Genomic DNA, 21,945 nt, shown 5'->3' on the forward strand with positions numbered 1-21,945 from the left:
ACACTTTCCTTCTGGGTACTTCTAGAAAGTCTCAGAAGAGGGAGAGCTGACTTTGGTCACTAGGCAAAGGTAAGTGTTATTGATTCAGTGGAGTAGACACACAACCTGTAAAAGTGATCTCACCTAGGACACCCCCACCCCAGGGTGGGTGAGTCATAGGGGTATTCTATTACGGTATTTGCTAATATATTATAGAATTTGTTAATGTGGATAAAAGAATCAAGGTCATTTTGGTAGAGAAATAGTGTGAACATAAAAGGTATAGGTAGATAAGTGCAGAGCACATTTAGAGGCAATTAAGTCAATTTAGGTGAGTCAGATATTTTGTATAAAGGAGTAGAGGAAGATAGTGAAAGATAATTTGAGGCTAGATTATAAAGGGTCTTGAATGCTAAGCTGAATCCTTTTTGCTTTCTTTTTTTTTTTTTTAATAGAATAGTGGGAGTAGGGAAGTGACTTGGTCAAGGTGTTAACTCTAATAGTTTGGCAGTAGTGTGCAGGGAAGAATTATAGGAGGCTTTAAGCAGTGAGTGTTAAAACTTTAAGCTGTAACAAAAGTCCAGGCACTATGGGCCTGAATTAGGATAAATACATTGGGCATAGAAAGTAAAGGGTGTCTGTGTTAGCTATTATGAGGAAGAATCAATGAGACTAGTTGGCTGACTGCATGTGGAAAATGAATAGAAAAGATTTGAGGATGCCTGATTTATTTAATTTACATGCCTGGGAAAATGTAAGGCACCATCCCTTTTTTATCCCTGGATGGGTGCATCTGACTTTCACTTTTATTTATTTATTTTTTTAAAGATTTTATTTATTTATTTGACAGAGAGAAAAGAGCGCACAAGCAGGGGGAGCGGAAGGGAGGCAGAGGGAGAGGGAGAAGCAGACTCCCCACTGAGCAGGGAGCCTGATGTAGGGAGCCTGATGTAGGGAGCAGGGAGCCTGGGATCATGACCTGAGCAGACACTTAACCAGCTGAGCCACCCAGGTGCCCTGTGACTTTCACTTTTTTTTTTTTTTTAATTTTATTTATTTATTTGACAGAGACACAGTGAGAGAGGGAACACAAGCAGGGGGAATGGGAGAGGGAGAAACAGGCTTCCCGCGGAGCAGGGAGCCCGATGTAGGGCTCGATCCGAGGACCCTGGGATCATGACCTGAGCCAAAGGCAGACGCTTAACGACTGAGCCACCCAGGCGCCCCCTGGTGACTTTCACTTTTAATAAAATGCAGTTACCTTCATGTGTATTATTCTGACATAATTTTGATTTCACTCTAAAAAGCTAATACAATCAAACAAAAAGTGAAGTTTTAAAGTGAAATTATCGTTTCCTCATCAGTAGAGGTTTTGTTAACTAGTCAGTTAAGAAAGAAAGAAAAGCTAATCATTTCTAGGCTGGATATTACTTGTTAGCCTTAAAACTTAGTGCTTGTTTTTTAAAAGCAGGCACAAAATTTGAAAAATGATGTTATTATTGGGACGCTTATCTGAATAATATAGGATGCATGGGAAGAGAGATGCCATCAGGAAAGTACCAGGGAGCCAGCTGATGGGAGTGTTGGAAGCTCAGAATCTGTGGATTTGCTCTTTCTCTTTCTTTCTTTCTTTCTTTCTTTCTTTCTTTCTTTCTTTCTTTTTCTTTCTTTCTTTCTTTCTTCCTTCCTTCCTTCCTTCCTTTCCTTTCCTTTCCTTTCCTTTCCTTTCCTTTCCTTTCCTTTCCTTTCCTTTCTTTTCTTTCCTTTCTTTCTACATTTTGTTGAGAACACTTAACATGAGAGCTACCTTCTTAAAATTTTGAGTGTACCGTGCAGTATTGTTGACTAGAGGTACAATGTTATACAACAGATCTCTCGAACTTCTTCATTGTGCTTAACTGAAATTTAATGCCCATTCATTAGTAACTCCCTATTTCCCCCTCCCCCATCCCCTGGATAACTACCATTCCAGTTTTTGATTCTATGAATTTAATTATTTTAAATACCTCCTATAAATGGAATCATGTAATATTTGTCTTTCCGTGACTGGCTTATTTTACTTGGCATAATGTCCTTAAGAGTCATCCATGTTGTCCTATATCGTAGAATTTATTTTTTAAGGCTGAATCATATTCTGTCAAATGTATATACTACAATTTCTTTAACAATTGATCCATCAGTGGACATTTAAGTTGTTCACACATCTTGGCTATTGTAATAGTGCTGCAATGAACATGGGAGTGCTAATATTAATATCTCTTTCAGAGCCTGCTTTCAGTTCCTTTGAATAAATATTCTGGCATGAGGCTGGATTGCTAGATCATATGGTAGCTCTATTTTTAATATTTTGAGGTACCTCCATACTATTTTCATAGTATTTGCATTCCCATAAATACTATACAAGGGCTCCAATTTCTCCACATTTTCCCCAATATTTATCTTGTCTTTTTTTGCTAATAGCCATCCTGACAGGTGTGAGGTGATTTTTAGTGTGGTTTTGATATGCGTTTAACCTGATGATTAGTAAAATTGAACATTTTTTCACATATCTGTTAGCCATTTATATTTTCTTCTTTGGAGAAATGTCTTTCAAGTTCTTAGCCCATTTTTTATTTGTGTTACTAGTGTTTTTGTTTTGTTTTGTTTTTTTAAAGATTTTTTTTTTTTATTTATTCATTTGAGACACAGAGATACAGAGAGAGAGAGAGAGAGCATGAGCAGTGGGAGAGGCAGAGGGAGAGGGAGAAGCAGACTCCCAGCCGAGCCAGGAGCCCGATGTGGGGCTCGATCCCAGGACCCCGGGATCACGACCTGAGCCGAAGGCAGACGCTTAACCATCTGAGCCACCCAGGCGCCCCTGTATTACTAGTGTTTTTAATAGTTTTAGGAAAGCGTTATATACTTTGGAATTAACCATCAGGTATATGCTTTGCACATGTTTTCTGCCATCCTATGGGTTGGCTTTTCATTCTGTTGATAGCTTCCTTAGCTGTGCGGAAGCATTTTAGTTTGATGTAGTCCCTTTGTCTCTTTTTCTTTTATTGCTTTTGCTTTTGGTGTAATATCAAAGAAATCATTGCCAAGATCAGTGTCATGAAGCTTTTCTCTTTTAGGAGTTTTACAATTTTAGGTCTTGTATTTAAGTCTTTAATCCATTTTAAGTTGATTTCTGTGTATGATGTAAGATAAGGGTCCAATTTCATTCTTTTATATTTATATCATTTTCCCAGCACGTTGGTTGCAGAGACTCTTCTTTCCCCATTGTGTATTCTTGACACCCTTGTCAGACATCAGTTGACCATATATGCATGGATTTATTTCTGGGCTCTCTGTTCTTTTCCATTGGCCTTTATATCTATCTTTTTGCCAGTACCATACTGTTTTTGCTTACTGTAACTTTGTAATGTATTTTGAAACTAGGAAGTATGATGCCTCCAGTTTTGTTCTTTATCTCTGGATTGATTTGGCTATTTGTGGTCTAAAACTCCTTCCATGAGTTTTAGAATTGTGTTTTTCTATTTCTGCAAAGAATGTCATTAGGATGTTTGGTAGGAATTGCATTGAATTTGTAGATCGCTTTGGCTAATATGGACATCTTAACAATATTAAATCTTCTGATCTATGAACACAGGATGCCTTCTCATTTGTCATCTTTGATTTCTTTCATCAGTTTTTTGTAGTTTTTAGTGTACAAGTCTTTCACCTCTTTAAATTTATTGCTAAGTATTTTATTCTTTTTTGGTGCTATTGTAAATGGGATTGTTTTTCTAATTTTTTTTTCAGATAGCTCATTGTTAGTGTATAGAAACATAGCTGATTTTTGTATCTTGATTTTGTATCCTGCAACTTTACTGAATTTCTAACTGTTTTTTGATGGAGTCTTCAGGGTTTTCTATATAGATGATCATGTCATCTACAAACAGGGACAATTTTACTTCTTCCTTTCTGATTTGGATGCCTTTTATTTCTTTCTCTTGCCTAATTGCTTTAGCTAGGACTTTCAATTTTATGATGAATAGAAGTGGCAAGAATAGGCATCCATGTCTTGTTCTTGATCTTTTTTCTTTAAAAAAAGCTTTTCAGTTTTGTTTTGTTTTGATGGTTGCAATGGGATAAAAGCCAAAAAGATGGCTTTTTATCGTGTTGAGTTATTTTCCTTCTATTCATATTTTATTGAGTTTTTAATCATGAAAGGGTATTAAGTTTTGTCAAATGCTTTTTCTGCACCCATTAAGACAATCATGTGACTTTTATCCTTTATTTTGTTAATATAGTGTATCACATTAATTGAAATGCGTATGTTGAGCCATTCCTTCACCCTAGAGATAAATCCCGTTGGTGTATGATCTGTTTAATATGTTGTTGGATTCAGTTTCTAGTGTTCTGTTGAGGATTTTTGTATCTATATGCATCAGGGATTTGGCCTGTATTCTTTCCTCACAGTGTTCTTGTCTGGCTTTGGTATCAGGGTAATGCTGGCCTCATAAAATGAGTTTTGAAGTCTTTCTTCTTTCAGTTTTTTGGAAGAGTTTGTGAAGGATTGGTGTTAATTCTTAAATAAATGTTTGGTAGAATTCCTCAGTGAGCCATCTGGTCCTAGGCTTTCTTTGTTGAAAGGTTTTTGATTTTTGATTTAGTCTCTATACTAGTTGTAATTCTGTTCAGACTTTTTCTTTCTTCATGATTGAGTTTTGGTAGGTTGTATATTTCTAGGAATTGAGCCCTCTCGGTTATCCTGTTTGTTGGCATATAATTGTTCATATAGTCTCACATGATTCTTTTTATTTCTGTGGCATTAGTTGTAATATCACTTCATTTTTAATTTTATTTGGGTCTTTTTTTTTTCTTATTCTAGCTAAAGGTTTGTCAATTTTGTTTCTTTTCAAAAAAACCAAGTCTTAGTTTTGTTTTTTTCCTGCTCTTTTTCTATTTTCTGTTTCATTTATTTCTGCTCTGCTCTAAACTTTATTTCCTTCCTTCTACTAACTTTAACCTTAGTTTGTTGTTTTTCTAGCTTCTTGAGGTGTATAGTTAGGTTGTTTGCTTGACATCTTTCTTTTTTAATGTAGGCATTATTGCTATGGATAAACTGTACTTTTTGTACTACAGCGCATAAGTTTTGGTATGTTGTGTTTTCATTTATCTCAAGGTATTTTCTAATATTCTTTTTGTTTCTTTGATTCAGTGGTTGTTCCAAGAGTGTGTTATTTAATTTCTACATACTGTGAATTTTCCACTTCCTGTTGATTTCTAGATTCATTCCATTGTGGTCAGAAAAAATTCCTTGGTATGTTTCAGTCTGCTTAAATTTGTTAAGACTTGTTTTGTCTTAACACTTGGTCTATCCTGGAGAAAGATCTGTGTGAGTTTGAGAAGAATATGTATTCTGCTGCTGTTGGGTGGATCGTTCTGTATATGTCTGTTAGGTCTGTTTGGTCTGTAGTATTGTTCAAGTCCTCTATTTCCTTATTAATCTTCTGTCTGGATTTTCTATCCATTACTGGTCTTGATCTGAAAGAGAACAACTAGAGAACCATGTGGGGGATGGATTTGTATTTCAGAAGAGATAGTTGAGGTAGCTTCATTTAGAAGTATGAGCAAGTTTGGAAAATAAAAATCTCATGAAAAAATTAATAGGTAAGGTGTTCTATTCAGTGAGAATAAAGAGGAAAAGCTGAAATGAGATGTTGTTATAAAGCAATAGCAGCTTGATTTGCACTTAACCTTTTCTGTAAAGTTAAATATGGGTGAAAGTAATGGTTGCCTCGGAGTTCCAAGATGAAAGAGCTTATCAGAAAGGCTGATCTGAAGGGTTTTCTGTAAATAGTATTGAGACAGTAATCTGGAGGCAGTTATTAAATGCTTCTCGGGTTCAAAAGGTATTTTCAGAGGAGGTAGCCTTAGGACTGGTTTTTGAGAAGGACGTTGAGCAGAGGCATTCAAAAGCACATGCAAAGCCAAAGAGTCCTCAGAGGTCAGGGAAAGCTGGTGTAGGAAAATAGAAAATGAGGCTGGAAAGGTGCTTGGGTCTAGATTCTAAAGGACCTTGTATACCTTATATGGGAGTGTAGACTTCTTGCCGTGTGGCCAAAGGAAATAAAATAAGTAGTTTTTTTTTTTTTAAAGATTTTATTTATTTATTTGACAGAGAGAGACACAGCGAGAGAGGGAACACAAGCAGGGGGAGTGGGAGAGGGAGAAGCAGGCTTCCCGCGGAGCAGGGAGCCCGATGCGGGGCTCGATCCCAGGACCCTGGGATCATGACCTGAGCTGAAGGCAGACGCTTAATGACTGAGCCACCCAGGTGCCCCTAAAATAAGTAGTTTCATGTTGGAGGAGGTAATTAAGAGGATGTGACCACCCGTTGACCCTTGAGCTGGACCCTGGGCAATTTGTAGCTCCTTAGAGCACCCCTCCCATTCCTCCGCCTCTGCCCCTGTGCCTGCTCTGTCTACCATTCCCACAGTGGGAGCTGTTCCAAGGACATAGCCCTGAGAGAGTAAAGTGTTGTTGAGCCCATCTGGACATTGTGCGAGACAACCCAGTTAAGGCCTTATATAGACATTTAAAATTCAGGAGGGTGGGTGCAGAGATCTACTTATCTTGCAGCCACCCAAGACCTCATAAGCCTCATAAGTTCCCTTGCTTATTAAAACCACCACCTACCAATCTGGAGTGGTTGGCCTCTTTTCTTTGGTCTCTTCTGCCTTCTACCTACAGGGGCCAGTTTCAGATTAACCAAGGAAGCCCCTAAGGAGGTTGTGAACGAACATTTAATTAGGAGACTAACAAAATAAGATAATTTTCATTGCAGTTGGAGGGTGGGCCAAATTATGTTTAGTGGTTGTGTAATACAAGTAGCTGGTTCAGTAATCAAGGCAGTTGCACAGAGCATGGAGAAGAGGGTCTAGACAAGAAAAACATTTCTGATAAGACAAGGTTAATCCAATCTTGGAAATAATCTTTCTTGTTTTAAAGACCACAAAGAGTATCTACAATCTCCCTTTGAAAGTTATGTAAAAATTAACTTTATGTTTTTAAATTTTTATATAAATCATATCTTTATAGGGGTCAAAAACCAAAAAGTATGAAAAGGTAGAGTGAAAAAAATTACTCTCATTTTTGTCTCTTACCTACCTAGTCCCTGTAAGTTTCCTCTCCCATAGGTGAAGTTACTATTACTAATTTCTTTGCAATCTTCAGGAAAAGTAATTATGTATACTCTATTTCAAAAAATGAATATAAAATAAGAGATATTTAAGCTGAGTAAAAGTAGGGATAAGAGATATTAAATTCAGAATTGTGCTGAATAACTTTTACCAAGATAGAATCCTTTTTAAAAGTCTGAGTCTGCTTAGCAAGAATCAAATCATATAATGATATTATAATGGAAGTAGTTAAAGTTTTTTTAAAAGAAATTACGATGTGAACTTATTAGTATATTTGTGCATATAATTTGTATGAACGGTTTGATTGCATTCTAGGCCAATATATATATATTTTTATTACATCTTCTAGAAGGAGTCACCTTTGTTCAGGCAGTCTTAGTAGCACTGCACTTTTTAGTTAATTCTGTATCATCTGTGTGCAACCTCCTCTTTCCTGCTATCACAAATTGCCTTCTACAATTGAGATTTACTAATTTAATACTGAATGCATTCTCATCTGATCATTTCCTTCATATAGTATATGTCAATGAAGTAGGGAGAGTGGCAAGATATATTTGGCTATTGTCAATCAATTACTTGGTGTGCATGTAATAATATATTTTTTATTGAGGTGTTTTTGCACTGTCATCATACTGACTAGAGTCAATTCTTACTTGGCACATCCAGATGCTCCAACTTTGTGTGACCTAGCTAGAAAACATATGGGGGTATGTGCATGTATTTTTAGCACGTTAAGAGTTCTGCCTTAGGGTAAAATATATGCAGAACTTCAGGAAGTGAAAAGAAAATCTCTGTTTTAGAAAATAATATAGAATTGATGAAATGGTAGAAAAAGCAAATGAACAACTATTTGCTGTAGTAAATACAGTATTTAAAAATTATGTTTTTTAAAAAATAAAGATCTTTAATTTTTAATTACCACATTTTAAAATTTTTTAATCCATTATTTTGATAATGGGTGCTGTTTTGAAAATGAATTTTAGTTGCCTGAGCAATAGTGAAGATTTAACTTGTTGGCAGATCTCTGTAATCATTTATTGCTGTCCCAACTGTAACTAATTTAGAAAACCCTCCTAAATTACCCCCTTGATCTGATGCAGTAATTGCCTACTGTAAAATAATGTTCTAGAACTATTACCAGTATTTACTTAAAAATGAAATTCCTCATTTAATGATTCTCATGTTTGACAGCATTTTTAGAACCCATTTCTTCAAGTGATCTTTTTACAGTTCTGTGCACTAGCTAGCTACTCAGCAGGTTAGTGAAATAACATCTTTGCATTAATCAGCAGCTAAGATTTATATCTTTAGGCATCACCTGAGGCAACGCTCTAATGTAAACTAAGATAATATGAGGTTTACATTAGAACTAACCCAAGCTTTATATCTGTTATCAGTGCAGGAAATTTTGGAATTTTAAAACATTAGTTTTCTTGACTACTTACTTTAAATATATTTACATGTTTGTATCAGAGATGTAGCATAGCTTTAGAGAGAGAAACTTTTCATGAATAAATTGTTGTTACTCAGCTGTTCCTTGTTCAAAGTAACTTGTGGTATGGTAAGTACGAAACAAGGGCACTTCATTCCCAATACAGCAGATTATTCAGAACCTTACCTACTTTCTGTTATTTTGAATATCGTTCCTTAAAACACCAGCTACTAGCTGGCTTAAAATAACAGCTGTAATAACAGAAGCCAGCACTTCTTTGTCTTTTTACACTCATACACAAACACACACACACATACATACATACATACATACATACAAACACACACATAGGAAATGCAAAGATTACAGTCTGGCAGTTCCTCAGTAAAGAAAGAGTTACCATATTACCCAGCAATTTCACTTCTAGGAATATTAAGCAAGAGAAATGGAAACATATTTCACATAAAAACTTGTACATGAATGTTCATAGCAGCATCATTCATAATAGCCAAAAAGTGGAAATAACCCAAATATACATCATCTAATGAAAGGATAATTCAAAAGTATATCCATACAATGGAATATTACTTAGCCATTTTAAAAAAGGAAGAGGTACTGATACAACATGGATAAGCCTTGAAAATGTTCCATTAGGTAAAAGAAGCCACTCATAAAAGACTATGTATTATATAATTCCATTTATATGAAAAACCTAAAGTAGGCAAATTTATAAAGACAGAAAGTAAATTAGTGATTACCTTGGGTGAAGGTGGCAGGGAATGGAGAGTGACTGCTAATGGGTACAGGGTGTTTCTTTGAAATGATAAAATTGTTCTATAATTAGTTGTGATGGTTGCATAACCCTGTGAATATACTAAAAACCATTGACTTGTTTACTTAAAATGGGTGAATTGTATGGTTTATGAATCATATCTCAATAAGACTAATATTTAAAAAACGAAAGAAAAACAAAGGCTACTTTGGATTTCCTAAAGTAAATGAGTAGACAAAGACTATAATTTCTAACCCGTATAGTGGTGTGATAATCAGCAGTCTTAATTTTTAAAAATAAAGAGGTAGTTTTCAACTCCACTGGGGTTACTTTTCTCTAGAAAAATGTATTCTACAAATGTTCACTCCTTCAACAAATTGTTTATTGGGCCCTATTGGGTACCTGACACTGTTCTTGATACCAGGGACTCAGTCACATTCCCGATTGTTCTTTTCTTCCTCTCCATATGCCATCACCAAGTCACATCAAGTCTATTTTATATCCTTTAGTTTATCACTGTGCTCTTTTCCCTCTTAGCAATATGCTTGGTTCTATTACCTAGTCCAGTGAATCTCAGCCACAGTATTTTTTTTTAGATTTATTTATTTATTTGATGGGGGGAGGGGCAGAGGGGGGGAGAGTGTTAAGCAGCCTCCATGCTGAGCACAGAGCCCAACCTAGCACTCAGTCTCATGACCCTGAGATCATGACCTGAGCCGAAACCAAGAGTCAGACATTTAACCGACTGTGCCACCCAGGCACCCCTCAGCCACAGTATTAATATTAGTAAATACCAAAGTATGCAAATGTTTTACCTTAAAATAATTAGAGGAATAATCCTGTAATTGTCACTTTCATTGACTTGCATTCCAAGTCAGTGGAAGTGACTTGGAAGTCAAAAAGTGGTAGCATTTTAGCTAGTGTGCCAGGAAAACTACACAATCCTCAGTGCCTCTTGAAAATATTGAAATATTTTGTGAATGTGACCTTCATCCATTTTGCATGTCCTCAGTAAAAGTGAGAATCTTTGAGCTGGATTAATTTAATCACATTTTTAAAAATCCATATTGCTTTCTGGGCGCCTCGGTGGCTCAGTTGGTTAAGCGACTGCCTTCGGCTCAGGTCATGATCCTGGAGTCCCGGGATTGAGTCCCACATCAGGCTCCCTGCTCAGAAGCAGGGAGTCTGCTTCTCCCTCTGACCCTCCTCCCTCTCATGCTCTCTGTCTCTCATTCTTTCTCTCGTGAAAAAAAAAAAAAAAAAAATCTTAAAAAAATAAAAATCCATATTGCTTTAGTTTCAGTTCTCACTAAATCATTCTTTTTTTTTTTTTTTAAGATTTTATTTATTTATTTGAGACAGAATGAGAAAGAGAGCACATGAGAGGGGGGAGGGTCAGAGGGAGAAGCAGGCTCCCCGCCGAGCAGGGAGCCCGATGCGGGACTTGATCCAGGGACTCCAGGATCACGACCTGAGCCGAAGGCAGTCGCTTAACCAACTGAGCCACCCAGGCGCCCTCACTAAATCATTCTTATAAAAGATCTTTTTTATAGAAATATAGTTGACATACAACATTATGTAAATTTAAGATATATAACATGTTAATTTGATACATTTATATATTGTAATGTGATTGCCATTGTAGCAATAATTAGCATCTCTATCATATTACATAATTATCATTTCTTTTTAGTGATTGGGATAATTAGGTTCTAGTCTCTGCAAGTTTGATGATTATTATACAATACTATTGTTAATTAGTTGCTATATTGTGCATTAGATCTCTAGGACTTATTTACTACTTGTTGCAAATTTGTACCTTTAAACAACATCTGTCCTATCTTCCCACCTCCTATTCCCTAATAACTATCATTTTATTCTCTGGTTTCTACGAGTTTGGTTTTAGATTCCACATATGAATATCATACAGTATTTGTCTTTCTCTATCTGATTCTCTCACTTAGCATAATGTCCTTAAAGTCCACAGATCTCTTTCTAACATCCATATCTGATCAAGCATTTTCCCAGTTAGATTTCTTTCTCTAGTAACTGCATTGCAAATAAGATAAACTGTAAACTTCTTTGTGTGATATGATTGGTCATTCATGATCTTGCTCCTTTCTGTCCAGCTTCATCTCCAGCAACCCATATTCTCTATGCTTCCATGCCTTTGCATGTGCCCTTCTATCTGCCAGCAGTGCCTGTCCCATGAGTCATGGGTGGCAGCCTCCTTTCAGGTCTCACTGCACATGCAGTCGCTCTGTGAAGTAGACTTAGGTTTCTACTACAATGCCTCTACTATGTTTTATAATAGCAGTTTTTATAATGCATTATAATTATTTTCGTATCTTGTTTTCCTTTTATATTTTTAGCTCCTAAGAGCCAGTTCCTTATCCTTTTATCTTTGATTTCCCAGCTTTTAGCATGGAATGTGGTATGAAGTAGATGCTCAATAAATATTTGCTGAATAAGTTCAAAAGAGTGGGACACCTGAGTGGTGCAGTCAGTTAAGCCTCCAACTCTTGGTTTCTGCTCGGGTTGTAATCTCAGGGTGGTGGGATTGAGTGCTGTGTCTGGCCCCAGCCTCAGCACAGAGTCTACTTAAGAGTCTCTCTCCTTGCCTCACCCCCCCATGCTCTCTTTCTCTCTCTCTAAAAATAAATAGAGCTTTAAAAAAATTCAAAATGAGTTCCTCCAAAAATTTTAATTTAGCCCAAGTATTTATATATTATATGTGATAAAATTAAAGATTAAAAATATATTTGTGACTCTGATCCCATATTTCCTGGAGCAGTTCCAATTTTAAACAGTCTAATGTATTGTCCTTTAAGAATAAATGTAGTTACCAAGGTACAATTTTTTGTTTAGAAATATAACATTGAGGAGCACCTGGGTGGTGTGTCGATTAAGCATTCAACTCTTGGTTTTGGCTCAGGTCACGATCCTCAGGGTCATGAGATGGAGGCCCACGTTGGGCTCCATGTTCAGTGTGGAGTCTGCTTGGGATTCTCCCTCCCTCTGCCTTTCCTCCTGCTCATTCTCTGTGGTGTCTCTCTCTCTCAAATAAATAAACTTTAAAAAAGAGAGGAAATATACACATTGAACATATACGTCAGCTTTTTAATTGTTTACAATTTATTTTTATACTTTGATTTCTTCATGTACTTTATTTTTTCTAATTCAGATCATTTTCAAAGCAATAGATAATAGTGGAAAGGTGAAATTTAGGATGGAACAATACCTGAATTGTTTTTCTAATTGTGTCATTTTGCTGTGCACTTTGGTCCTAATTACTGCACAACTGTATTTATATGAATATAAATGAATGAAAATTAATGGAAATTTAGAAACCCTTAGGTATAAGGATCTGTATAATAAGATTAAGGTTGGTACTGACAACTGAACTCAAAAATACTCTGATTTTAGGATGCTAGGATAGTAGCTCCCAATCTTTTTGGACTTCTATTATTCTGGTGTGGCTTCTTTGATTTGGGGAACCCAATTATTTATTTATTTTAAATGAATAGATTAAAAATAATTTTGGTTTGAGAATGCATTAATACCCTCAAGTTGATTAGAGAGTAGAGTGTATCACATGGCCGTGGAGGGTAATCATACATGAACATGCGTTTGTCTTTGAGAATTCTCAGTTAGGGTCTGGTGTTGGCTCTAACTTATTACTGTCTTTGACTAGATGTTAGCAGAGTAAAAATAGTAAGTTTGGAGCCAAAAAGATGGGATATAAATCATGGTTCCATGACCTACTATCTAAGTTTCTTTGGGTAAATCAGTCAGTCTGAGCTTCAGTTTCCTCCTCTGTATAATGAGATAATAATACCTATGTGAAAAAGTTGTGAAAATTAACAGTGGTTTCTAAAATAGTAGTGCCAGGTAAGTTCTTCATAAATCATAACTCCTATTTGATTAGTATTAATAAAACCCTAGGAATAGGTAAAAGGTTTTTCTGTTACACTAAATTTCAGGTAATTTGTCTTAATTGAGTAGTTGTTATAGTACCTCTGTTTTCCTAAGCAGGTTTGTCTTTAAGATTCTAAAAACAGAGTGGTTTACAAAGGATACACATCAACATGCAGAGTCAGTGCTAATTACCATGTCCAGAAGGGCACTTCCCTTCACTGCTCTCCCCCAACATGCCATTTAGAGGACAACATGAATCCATTTACTTCACTTTTCATTTTATTATATATAGTACTCTTAGTACTTCAAACTGCCTGTAGAGGTTCCTGGTTGTATTTAGGAGCTCATTTGGCCAGAATCCTTTGGTCTAGTCTGGTCTAGTTAGAGTCTCTCTCTCTCTCTCACCTTCTCTACAATCAGATATTTAAATCACTGTCTTTTCACTCACAACAAATACAACTTTTGTACATTACAGGGGAAAAATAGAAAGGAACTTCCTTAACCTTTAGTCATTGAATCTACAAACCTACTTATCTTTCTTCACTGCTTCCAGTTCAAGTGTGTCATATTAAGACCCACCCTTGATCCACACCTGCCTCTAGTTATTGCTCGATCTGCTTTTACTTTACAGTGAAACTTTCTGAAATGCTATCTATGTTCTTTTTTTTTATGTTCTCTGTATAATCACTATTCAGTAATTGAAATTTGGTTTTGTTTACTCTCCTTCCCTAGAACTGCTCACACTCTTCTGATTGCTAAATCCTGTGGCATTATCTCTGTTCCTACCTTGGTCTCTTGACATTGGTCTTGTATGACTACTTTCCTCTTAAAAAATTTTCCTGTTCTGTGTACCATACTATCCTGTAGCTTTACCTGCCTCTGTGTCCACTGCTTCTTTTCAGCCTCTTCTTCCTCTTTCAAGTCCCTTGAATGTTGATGTTTTCTCCTATGTCCTTTACAGATTTTTCTCAGGATTTAGGAGGTGCCAGGTGAATATTTGTTAATGAACAAATTATGTCTGTGTTTCTTAAGAGATTCACTATAATTGGACCTTGTTAACTGAACAAATTGCAATATATCATACCTGATGGTGCACTTCACAAACTTTGGTCCAGTCTTTCTGGACCATGATTCTCTTAAACTACCCTACTGCATATTTCCGGTGAAAAAAATCCAAGCACATCATTCAGCTTTTTTATGTCTATGAGGTTCAGTTAGCTTTTTTAAGTGGTCTGTACATACACGGTAATTGCAAAGATAATTTTAAAGAGCATGCATTATCCCAAATTTTTACACCAGTTTGACTATTTATAGAAATCTTATAGCCTTTAGTTGTCCATCCTCAATAAAATAGTAATACCTTACTGGGAGTAACAATTTAATTTAAATATACTCTGAGGTATATATAAAGTTTAGGATTAGACACTGTCCTGTGTGTTTGCCTACATTGTATATTTTCATCTTTCATCAACTCTGAGAGATAAATATTCTTAGTCATCTTGTAGAGAGGAGAAAACTGAGGTTAGGGTAAGTTAAATAGATTTTATACCATAACATATACAGTTGATAAAATTCAGAACCAGAGTTCTGACTTTACGGCCCATGCATCTCTTCTAAATGATACTGAAATTATAAGCTGGGGATGAATGCTAAATACAGAAATAAATGGGGTAAGTATTTGAGTTTAGTAAATCTAAATTGTGTTAAAAGTTGTCTGTGTCTTTTTGTTCCTAGGCAGTTATTTGGCAGAAAACTAGAGTATCTGATCATAAGATGGCTCTCATGTCTGTTCTGGGGACTGGCGTTATGGGCAATATGGAATCCTTTCAGTATCACTCTGAAGAGTCTCAGGTATACAACAAAATGTTCTTAATTAATTCTGGCTTACCAGTGAAACTGTCAAAGTACTTTTCTCTTGGGGTTTGGGGTGGCGAGAATTTTTTCTTGTAACATTTTAATTATATGTGTAGGGTAAAAAAAGAAAATACATTTACAGATTATATTAACCCTCTCTCCCCAGCCCTACTTCCTGTTTTTTCTATTTGTTTTTAATTTTAAACATTGTGGTTTCATTATTTTTTATAATGATTTTCAATAAAGGATCTTATCTATTTACTTTTCTCTATGAAAGAAGAAGAGTTGGGGCACCTGGGTGGCTCAGTCGGTTAAGCATCCTGCTCTTTATTTCAGCTCAGCTCATGATCTCAGGGTTGTGAGATTGAGCCCCACCTTGGGCTCTGCACTTAGCAGGGAGTCTAGAGATTCTCTCCCTCTCCCTCTGCTCCTCCACCCAGTCTCACTCGCTCTCTCTCAAATAAATAAATCTTTTTTAAAAAATGTTAAAAAGATAAAGAAGAGTTGAGCTTTCTTACCTTTGTTTTCCCTTTACCATTCTAAATATGTACTCCAGCTTCCTTTTCTTGATCTCTCAGCTTCAGTGCTTCTTGAGTTCCTATAATGCTAGATGAGGTTATGAATTATGAACACTCCCACTCTTTTACTTGCTCTTCCCTCTCTCAATCATGTCAGCTCTACTTTTATGTTATCGAGCTTAATAACTTGTCGTCTTTTGCAACCATTTTTAAGTCTCCATCTTTTGTTTGAAAATTGACTCTAAAAGTTGAAAACTTATCTGGAGTATACTGTGTGACTAAAAATAATTTTCAATGCAAAGCCAAGTATTGTGCTAGGATTACATTTCCTAAAAATCCATGTTATGTGTCATTTGTATAACAAATGAGAATATTTCTATTGTCCCAATTAAATGGAATCTCCTTTCTTGTTCTCCTATCACCGGCTCAAAATTTGCTTATATATGGACTTACATAGTTTTTGCTTTTTTCTGGGTTTTCCAAGGTTTGGGTTTTGGTGTTTTTTTTTTTTTTCCTTTTTTCAAGTGAAGAAATTTTCTTCATCATGTCAGCAATTAAATCCAGCTCTTTTACTTATTCTAGCTATAGCTGGTAATTTATTCTATTCCATTTTTTTTAAAGCATTAGATTTAGAACCTAATTTCTTATTTGGACTGATTGCCTGTCAGGCGTTCTACACAGCTCCCATCCTGGAATTTTTTTCATAGGAATACTAGTTGTTTCCATTATTTCACATATCCCATGCCTTCCTCTTTCTTAGTATTAATTCTCATTTTTTTCATGTACATCTTTAGTTAACTGCCACAGAAAGGGGACATGAGAGGTAGACTTTTATGTACGAGAATGACTTTGTTTTGCGCTTTCACTTGTTGACTTTCTCTCTAGTCTGGTAGATCTACAATTCTAGATTGAAAATAATTTTTCAGAACTTTGAAGACATTGAGTACCTTTGGCTGCCCATTGTTGCTGATGGGAAGATGAATTCATTCTAGCTCTTTCTTTCTAGCTGATAAATATTTTTCTTTCTGAATGTTCTTAGGATCTTTCCTTGGTCTCTATTCTTCAGTTTTTCAAGAATGTCTCTAGATGTGTGTCTTTTATTACTCATTTGCTTATTATGCTGAGCACTTGTGAGACCTTTTGAATCTGAAAATTCGTTTCTTTTTCAGCTCTGGGTTATGTACTTCCATCTGTCATAACTTTGATCATTTTCCTCTTTCAATGAAACTCATTATTGTTGGTTTAGGACCTTATGTTATTTCTCTCTTACTGTTTTTCTCAAGTTTTGTATCTTTTCCTTTTTCTCTACGTTTTTAGAGAGGGCTGACTCTCTTTTATCCCTTCCGGATTTTTTTGAACGTTTTATGTTTAATTTCCAAGAGCTTAATTTTATTTTTTTAGAGAGAGAGAACAAGGGTGGTGGGGAGGGCGGAGGGAGAGAGAGAGAAAGAATCCCAAGCAGGCTCTATGCCCAGCACGGAGGCTGATGTGGGGCTTGATCCCATGACCCTTAGATCATGGCCCGACCAAAAATCAAGAGTCAGACTCTCAACCAACTGACTGAGCTACTCAGGCACTCCTCCAAGAGAGTTTTCAAATTTTACTGCTTTTTTACAACTTCATATTGTTGTCTTGTGGATACAAAATCTTGAATCTCTCTAGAGATACTAAGTTTTATTTCTATTTTTAAATTATTTGTTCCTTAAATTATCTCTTTTTTAGGAGGTCAGTTTTGTTTTGCTTTTCAGGTCTTTTTCCTCCATGCCATCTTTTTCTGTGAATAGAAGTCTAATTGGGAACTCAGTGTTTGTGCCTGGACTTACTGAGTGTCAGGCTTCACTTGAGTATTAATTAATCAAAATCCTGGTCCTGTTCCCACAGTCTGGGGGAATCACAGGTGCCATCATGGGGTGGGGGTTTAGCACACTGCACCCATACTCACTGCTCTAGTTCTCAGGAAATTCATTTCATCTCTTTCCTCCCCCCCCCAACCCCGTTCCTTCCCTTCTTCTTTTCTTTTCTTCTTCCTCGCACAAAATTAGATAATTGTAATTGGTTCATGACAGATTATCCTTATTCAGTTTTTTTTTTTTTTTTTTAAGATTTTATTTATTTATGTGACAGAGAGAGAGATAGCGAGAGCAGGAACACAAGCAGGGGGAGTGGGAGAGGGAGAAGCAGGCTTCCTGCCGAGCAGAGAGCCCGATGTGGGACTCGATCCCAGGACCCTGGGATCATGACCTGAGCTGAAGGCAGATGCTTAACGAGTGAGCCACCCAGGCGCCCCCCTTATTCAGTTTCTTAATAGAAGAGTCTGTAGTTTTTGCTTGTCTGCACATTTTAAGCCTGAAGGCTCTCTGTTCTGCTGGACAGTTGGTTTCTCTCCTCTTCTCTCTCTCTTTTTTTTTTTTTCTTAAAGATTTTTATTTATTCATTTGAGACACAGAGATAGAGATAGAGAGAGCATGAATAGGGGGAGAGGAAGAGGGAGAAGCAGGCTCCCGGCTGAGCCAGGAGCCCAATGTGGGGCTCGATCCCAGGACCCTGGGATCATGACCTAAGCAGACGCTTAACCATCTGAGTCACCCAGGGGCCCCTGTTCTTCTCTTCTTTTTTTTTAAATAATTTGTTGAAATCTCTTTTCTGCTACTAGTTCTTCTATTCTGCTTACAGTATTAAGTTCTTAATTATTATCATTTTATTAGTCTTGGATGGGAGCTTGTGCTCAGTTGATGTTCTCTCTGCCTGAGGAACAATTCAGGCCAGCCTTAGGGGCCACCTGTAGTGCCGTATAGTGGCACTAGAGTGACATAGGTCCTGTTTTTCAGAGTTCCCTTAGTAATTGTTCAGTAGTTTCAATATACCCTGGTGCCACCTTAGACTGGTTATGGTGACTGACTTGGGATAATAAGGTACTGTCTTGGGACAGTAAATTCTCCCAGGTCCCTTGTGGTACCTACACTGGTAACCCAGGAAACTTATGACAGGAGATCCAGACTGATATCTCGGTATTGTATTGTGCTCTAGGTATTCTAGCTGTCATAGTTTGGTTTGAAGACCAGCAGCATTGGCATTACCTGTATGCTTGTTAGAAATGAAGGGTCTCAGGCCTCATCCCAGACATAGGGAATCAGGATCTGTATTTTAACAAGGCCCCCAGGTGCCCATTCAAGTATGAAAAACACCGATTTAGACCTTGGTCAATTACAATTTTATGTGTGACTGGAATTATCCTGTTAAATCCTTTTCCCAATGGGAATTTTTTTCTGTGATCTGTATTGAGATGTGTTGCCAGATCTATGTTTGCCCACTGATTTTTTTTCTTTTTTTTTATTCTTATGTTAATCCCCATACATTAGATCATTAGTTTTAGATGTGTTCCATGATTCATTGTTTGTGCATAACACCCAGTGCTCCATGCAGAATGTGCCCTCCTCAATACCCATTACCAGGCTAACCCATCCTCCCTACCCCCCCTCCCCTCTAGAACCCTCAGTTTGTTTTTCAGAGTCCATCATCTCTCATGGTTCGTCTACCCCTCCGATTTCCCCCGCTTCATTCTTCCCCTCTTGCTACCTTCTTCTTCTTCTTCTTTTTTGCCCACTGATTTTTAAATTTTCTCTTGAAATAGAATTGTGTGAGGGCTGCTGGTAATCTATCATAGATTTTGCTATACCTTAATGTGGTTATCCTTGCACAGAGTAATTTAGGAATTTGGAAACCATGTGTTGCTGAATAGTTCCAGTTCCATGGGTTGTCAGAATGATAAACTTTTGAGTGTGTCTCTAGTGAGAGTGATCATAAAACCAAATCCCTCTTCTGTTTATGTACTGTGTATCTAAATGGGTGTTGTACTTAATGTTGCCAGGAGCTCCCCATCACCACTCCATGCTTTCTGGGCTTGTAAGGAGGGTTGTCCTATATCAGAGTTTCTTTGACCCCTTCTCATTCCTGGCCAAAAGCAATCTTAAGTTGTTTGCCAACTGCTAATAGTTGCCCGATCTCACCTCACTCTCTCTATTCAGGCTGTGAAACTTGGCCACCAAGACCCCTTCACTGTACTGGGATGGCAGATGCATTCATCATTGGGAACCTTGGATACAGAGAATCTTTATATATCTTTTCCCATAATGTTGAGGGTCCCTTTCTTTAACTACAGCCACTTCATGTTGGAGAATCTCTTAATTATGGATGGTGATCCCAGCTGAATCACTGCTGTGATGGCATTTATTAGGAATTTCCCAATGTGCCTTTGTTAGCTTAAGGGAACTCCTCAAATTTTATTTTGTTTCATGTTTGTTTTTTGTTTTGTTTTGTTTTTTGACATCTATCTTCTCTTGATATTTTTATCTCTGCATTTTTCCATGCCAGGTTCTGGGTAAATTCTTCAATGCTGCCTGATTTTTATTCCCAAAACTGTACATTTCCAGGATTCAGAATTTATTCATTTTCCTATTCTCTTCTAAACTTGTTTATAGCTTATGAGTCTTGAATTTTTTATCATCTGGTTTTTTTAATAATGGATGTAACTTTTCTTTTTTGAAAGCATGGTACGTGTACTATTTTCAAAGTTCTTTTCATATTGCTTTATCATTTCTACTTTCCTGGGAGAATATTCTCTTATTCTCTGCTATTTTATATGCTTTGAAATTTTAATTTGCACAGTCATCGTGCGTGCAGGTTTATTGTTTTTGTTATTTTGTTTTTACCCACTCCACCTTCTTCCTCCTCGTGGTTTGGCAGATACCAACCCCCTCCTGGCCCCAGTTCAAAACCAGGTGCTAATATTAGTAGTTCATGCCTTTCGTCCTGCCAGGATTTTATAGACCCCTTTTCCTAGCTGACTTGGCTTAGCTTTATTTTTGATTTTGGAGTTATCCATGTTCCTTCCTGTGACCCTTGCAAGCAGCTCCATAAACAGTGGTCACAATATTTTTAAGCATTTTTGAGGGGGAGGAAGAGGGCTGTCTCAGCAGCCCATTTCACATGGAAAGACTGATTTTAATCTCTTGCCTTGTATGTGTTTTCTGTCCCTATTTCCACATCAGAATATAATTTCCAACTGACACAGATGGTTTCTTCTTTTAATTGAGATACAGTTGATATATAACATTATATTAGTTTCAGGCGTACAACAAAATGACTTGTTATATATATATATTGCAAAATGATCACCACAATAAGTCTAGTTACATCCATCACCACACATAGTTACAAAAACATTTTTTTCTGACACCGCTGGTTTGTAATACAGGAACACATAGGGCTTTTGATTTCAGCCATCACTCTCCCTTATGTTTTGCATCCTTAACATCTTTATGTTGTCTTACTTTTAAATGATTCAGTCTTTTGAGATTTTTGTAAAAATTGATTTTTATCTATCACTGTTAATGTATTTGCAGTTGGAATCAGGGAGAAGGGAGTTTCTGCATGAACTTGTCCCACTGTCCTGAGCAGAAGTACTTAAATTATTACTTTAGAAACGTAACTCCCTGGTGTTCTTTTTTTTTTTTTAAGATTTTATTTATTTGACAGAGACACAGCGAGAGAGGGAACACAAGCAGAGGGAGGGGGAGAGGGAGAAGCAGGCTTCCCGCCGAGCAGAGAGCCCAATGCAGGGCTAGATCCCAGGACCCTTGGATCATGACCTGAGCCGAAGGCAGCCGCTTAACGACTGAGCCACCCAGGTGCCCCTCCCTGGTGTTCTTGAGGTTTACTGAAAGAGGAAACTACTGTTAGGAGACCAGTCAGGGTTACCTGAGCAGAATCCGAGAGGAGAGGAGATGCGTTTGACAGATTGGGTCGCTGGCAGGGCTCATTATTATGCTAAAGGAATACAGGAGGAGCCAGTTGTATAGCAGGGCAGCGGTGGGGTGAAATACTTTATCAAGTTTTGAATGTGATGAGATTGAGAAGATTTTTGTGATAGCTAGTTAAAAATAGTAAGCATTTGGGGGTGAAAAAAATGAAGGCTATATATTTGTATCTTAGTATCACTGATGTATGTGTATAAGATGTGAATGAAATTACTCAGAGAGTAGAGACGAAGAAAAAAGGCTTTGATGATGGAACTCATGGGAACCATCATCATTTATAGGTGGTAAGCAAAGGGAGAGAAATCAGCAAACCAGACTAAAGAGAAAGTATCAGGAAGGAAGCAGAAAGACCAAAAGAGAAGGCTGAAACAGGGTGATGCTTCCCAAATGAGAGAGTTGTCATCGGTGTCAGGGTCTGCAGAGAATCTTCCCATGTATCACCGCAGATTCACTTCTCTGCACGTCCTGCCTTGCAGAAAGTGGTCGT

At 37.0% G+C, this 21,945-nt stretch overlaps 1 protein-coding gene across 7 annotated transcripts in view; it reads left to right on the plus strand.

Annotated features, from left to right (window-relative positions):
* The window catches only part of PMS1 (PMS1 homolog 1, mismatch repair system component), an 88,766-nt gene that overhangs the window by 42,832 nt on the left and 23,989 nt on the right, over positions 1-21,945 (plus strand). For 5 of the 7 annotated variants that reach the window (XM_045868354.2, XM_045868352.2, XM_045868356.2 and 2 more), the window contains one exon: positions 15,005-15,121. The exons of the other annotated variants lie outside the window; for them this stretch is intronic. In XM_045868354.2, the coding sequence (XP_045724310.1) occupies positions 15,005-15,121 (117 nt within the window). The remainder of the gene's footprint in view (positions 1-15,004; positions 15,122-21,945) is intronic. 7 annotated transcript variants of the gene reach the window in all.

Source organism: Mirounga angustirostris, unplaced genomic scaffold (assembly GCF_029215605.1).
Source record: "Mirounga angustirostris isolate CCGP_5_RB_7025 unplaced genomic scaffold, mMirAng1.0.hap1 SCAF_3, whole genome shotgun sequence".
Classification (NCBI taxonomy): Eukaryota; Metazoa; Chordata; class Mammalia; order Carnivora; family Phocidae; genus Mirounga; species Mirounga angustirostris.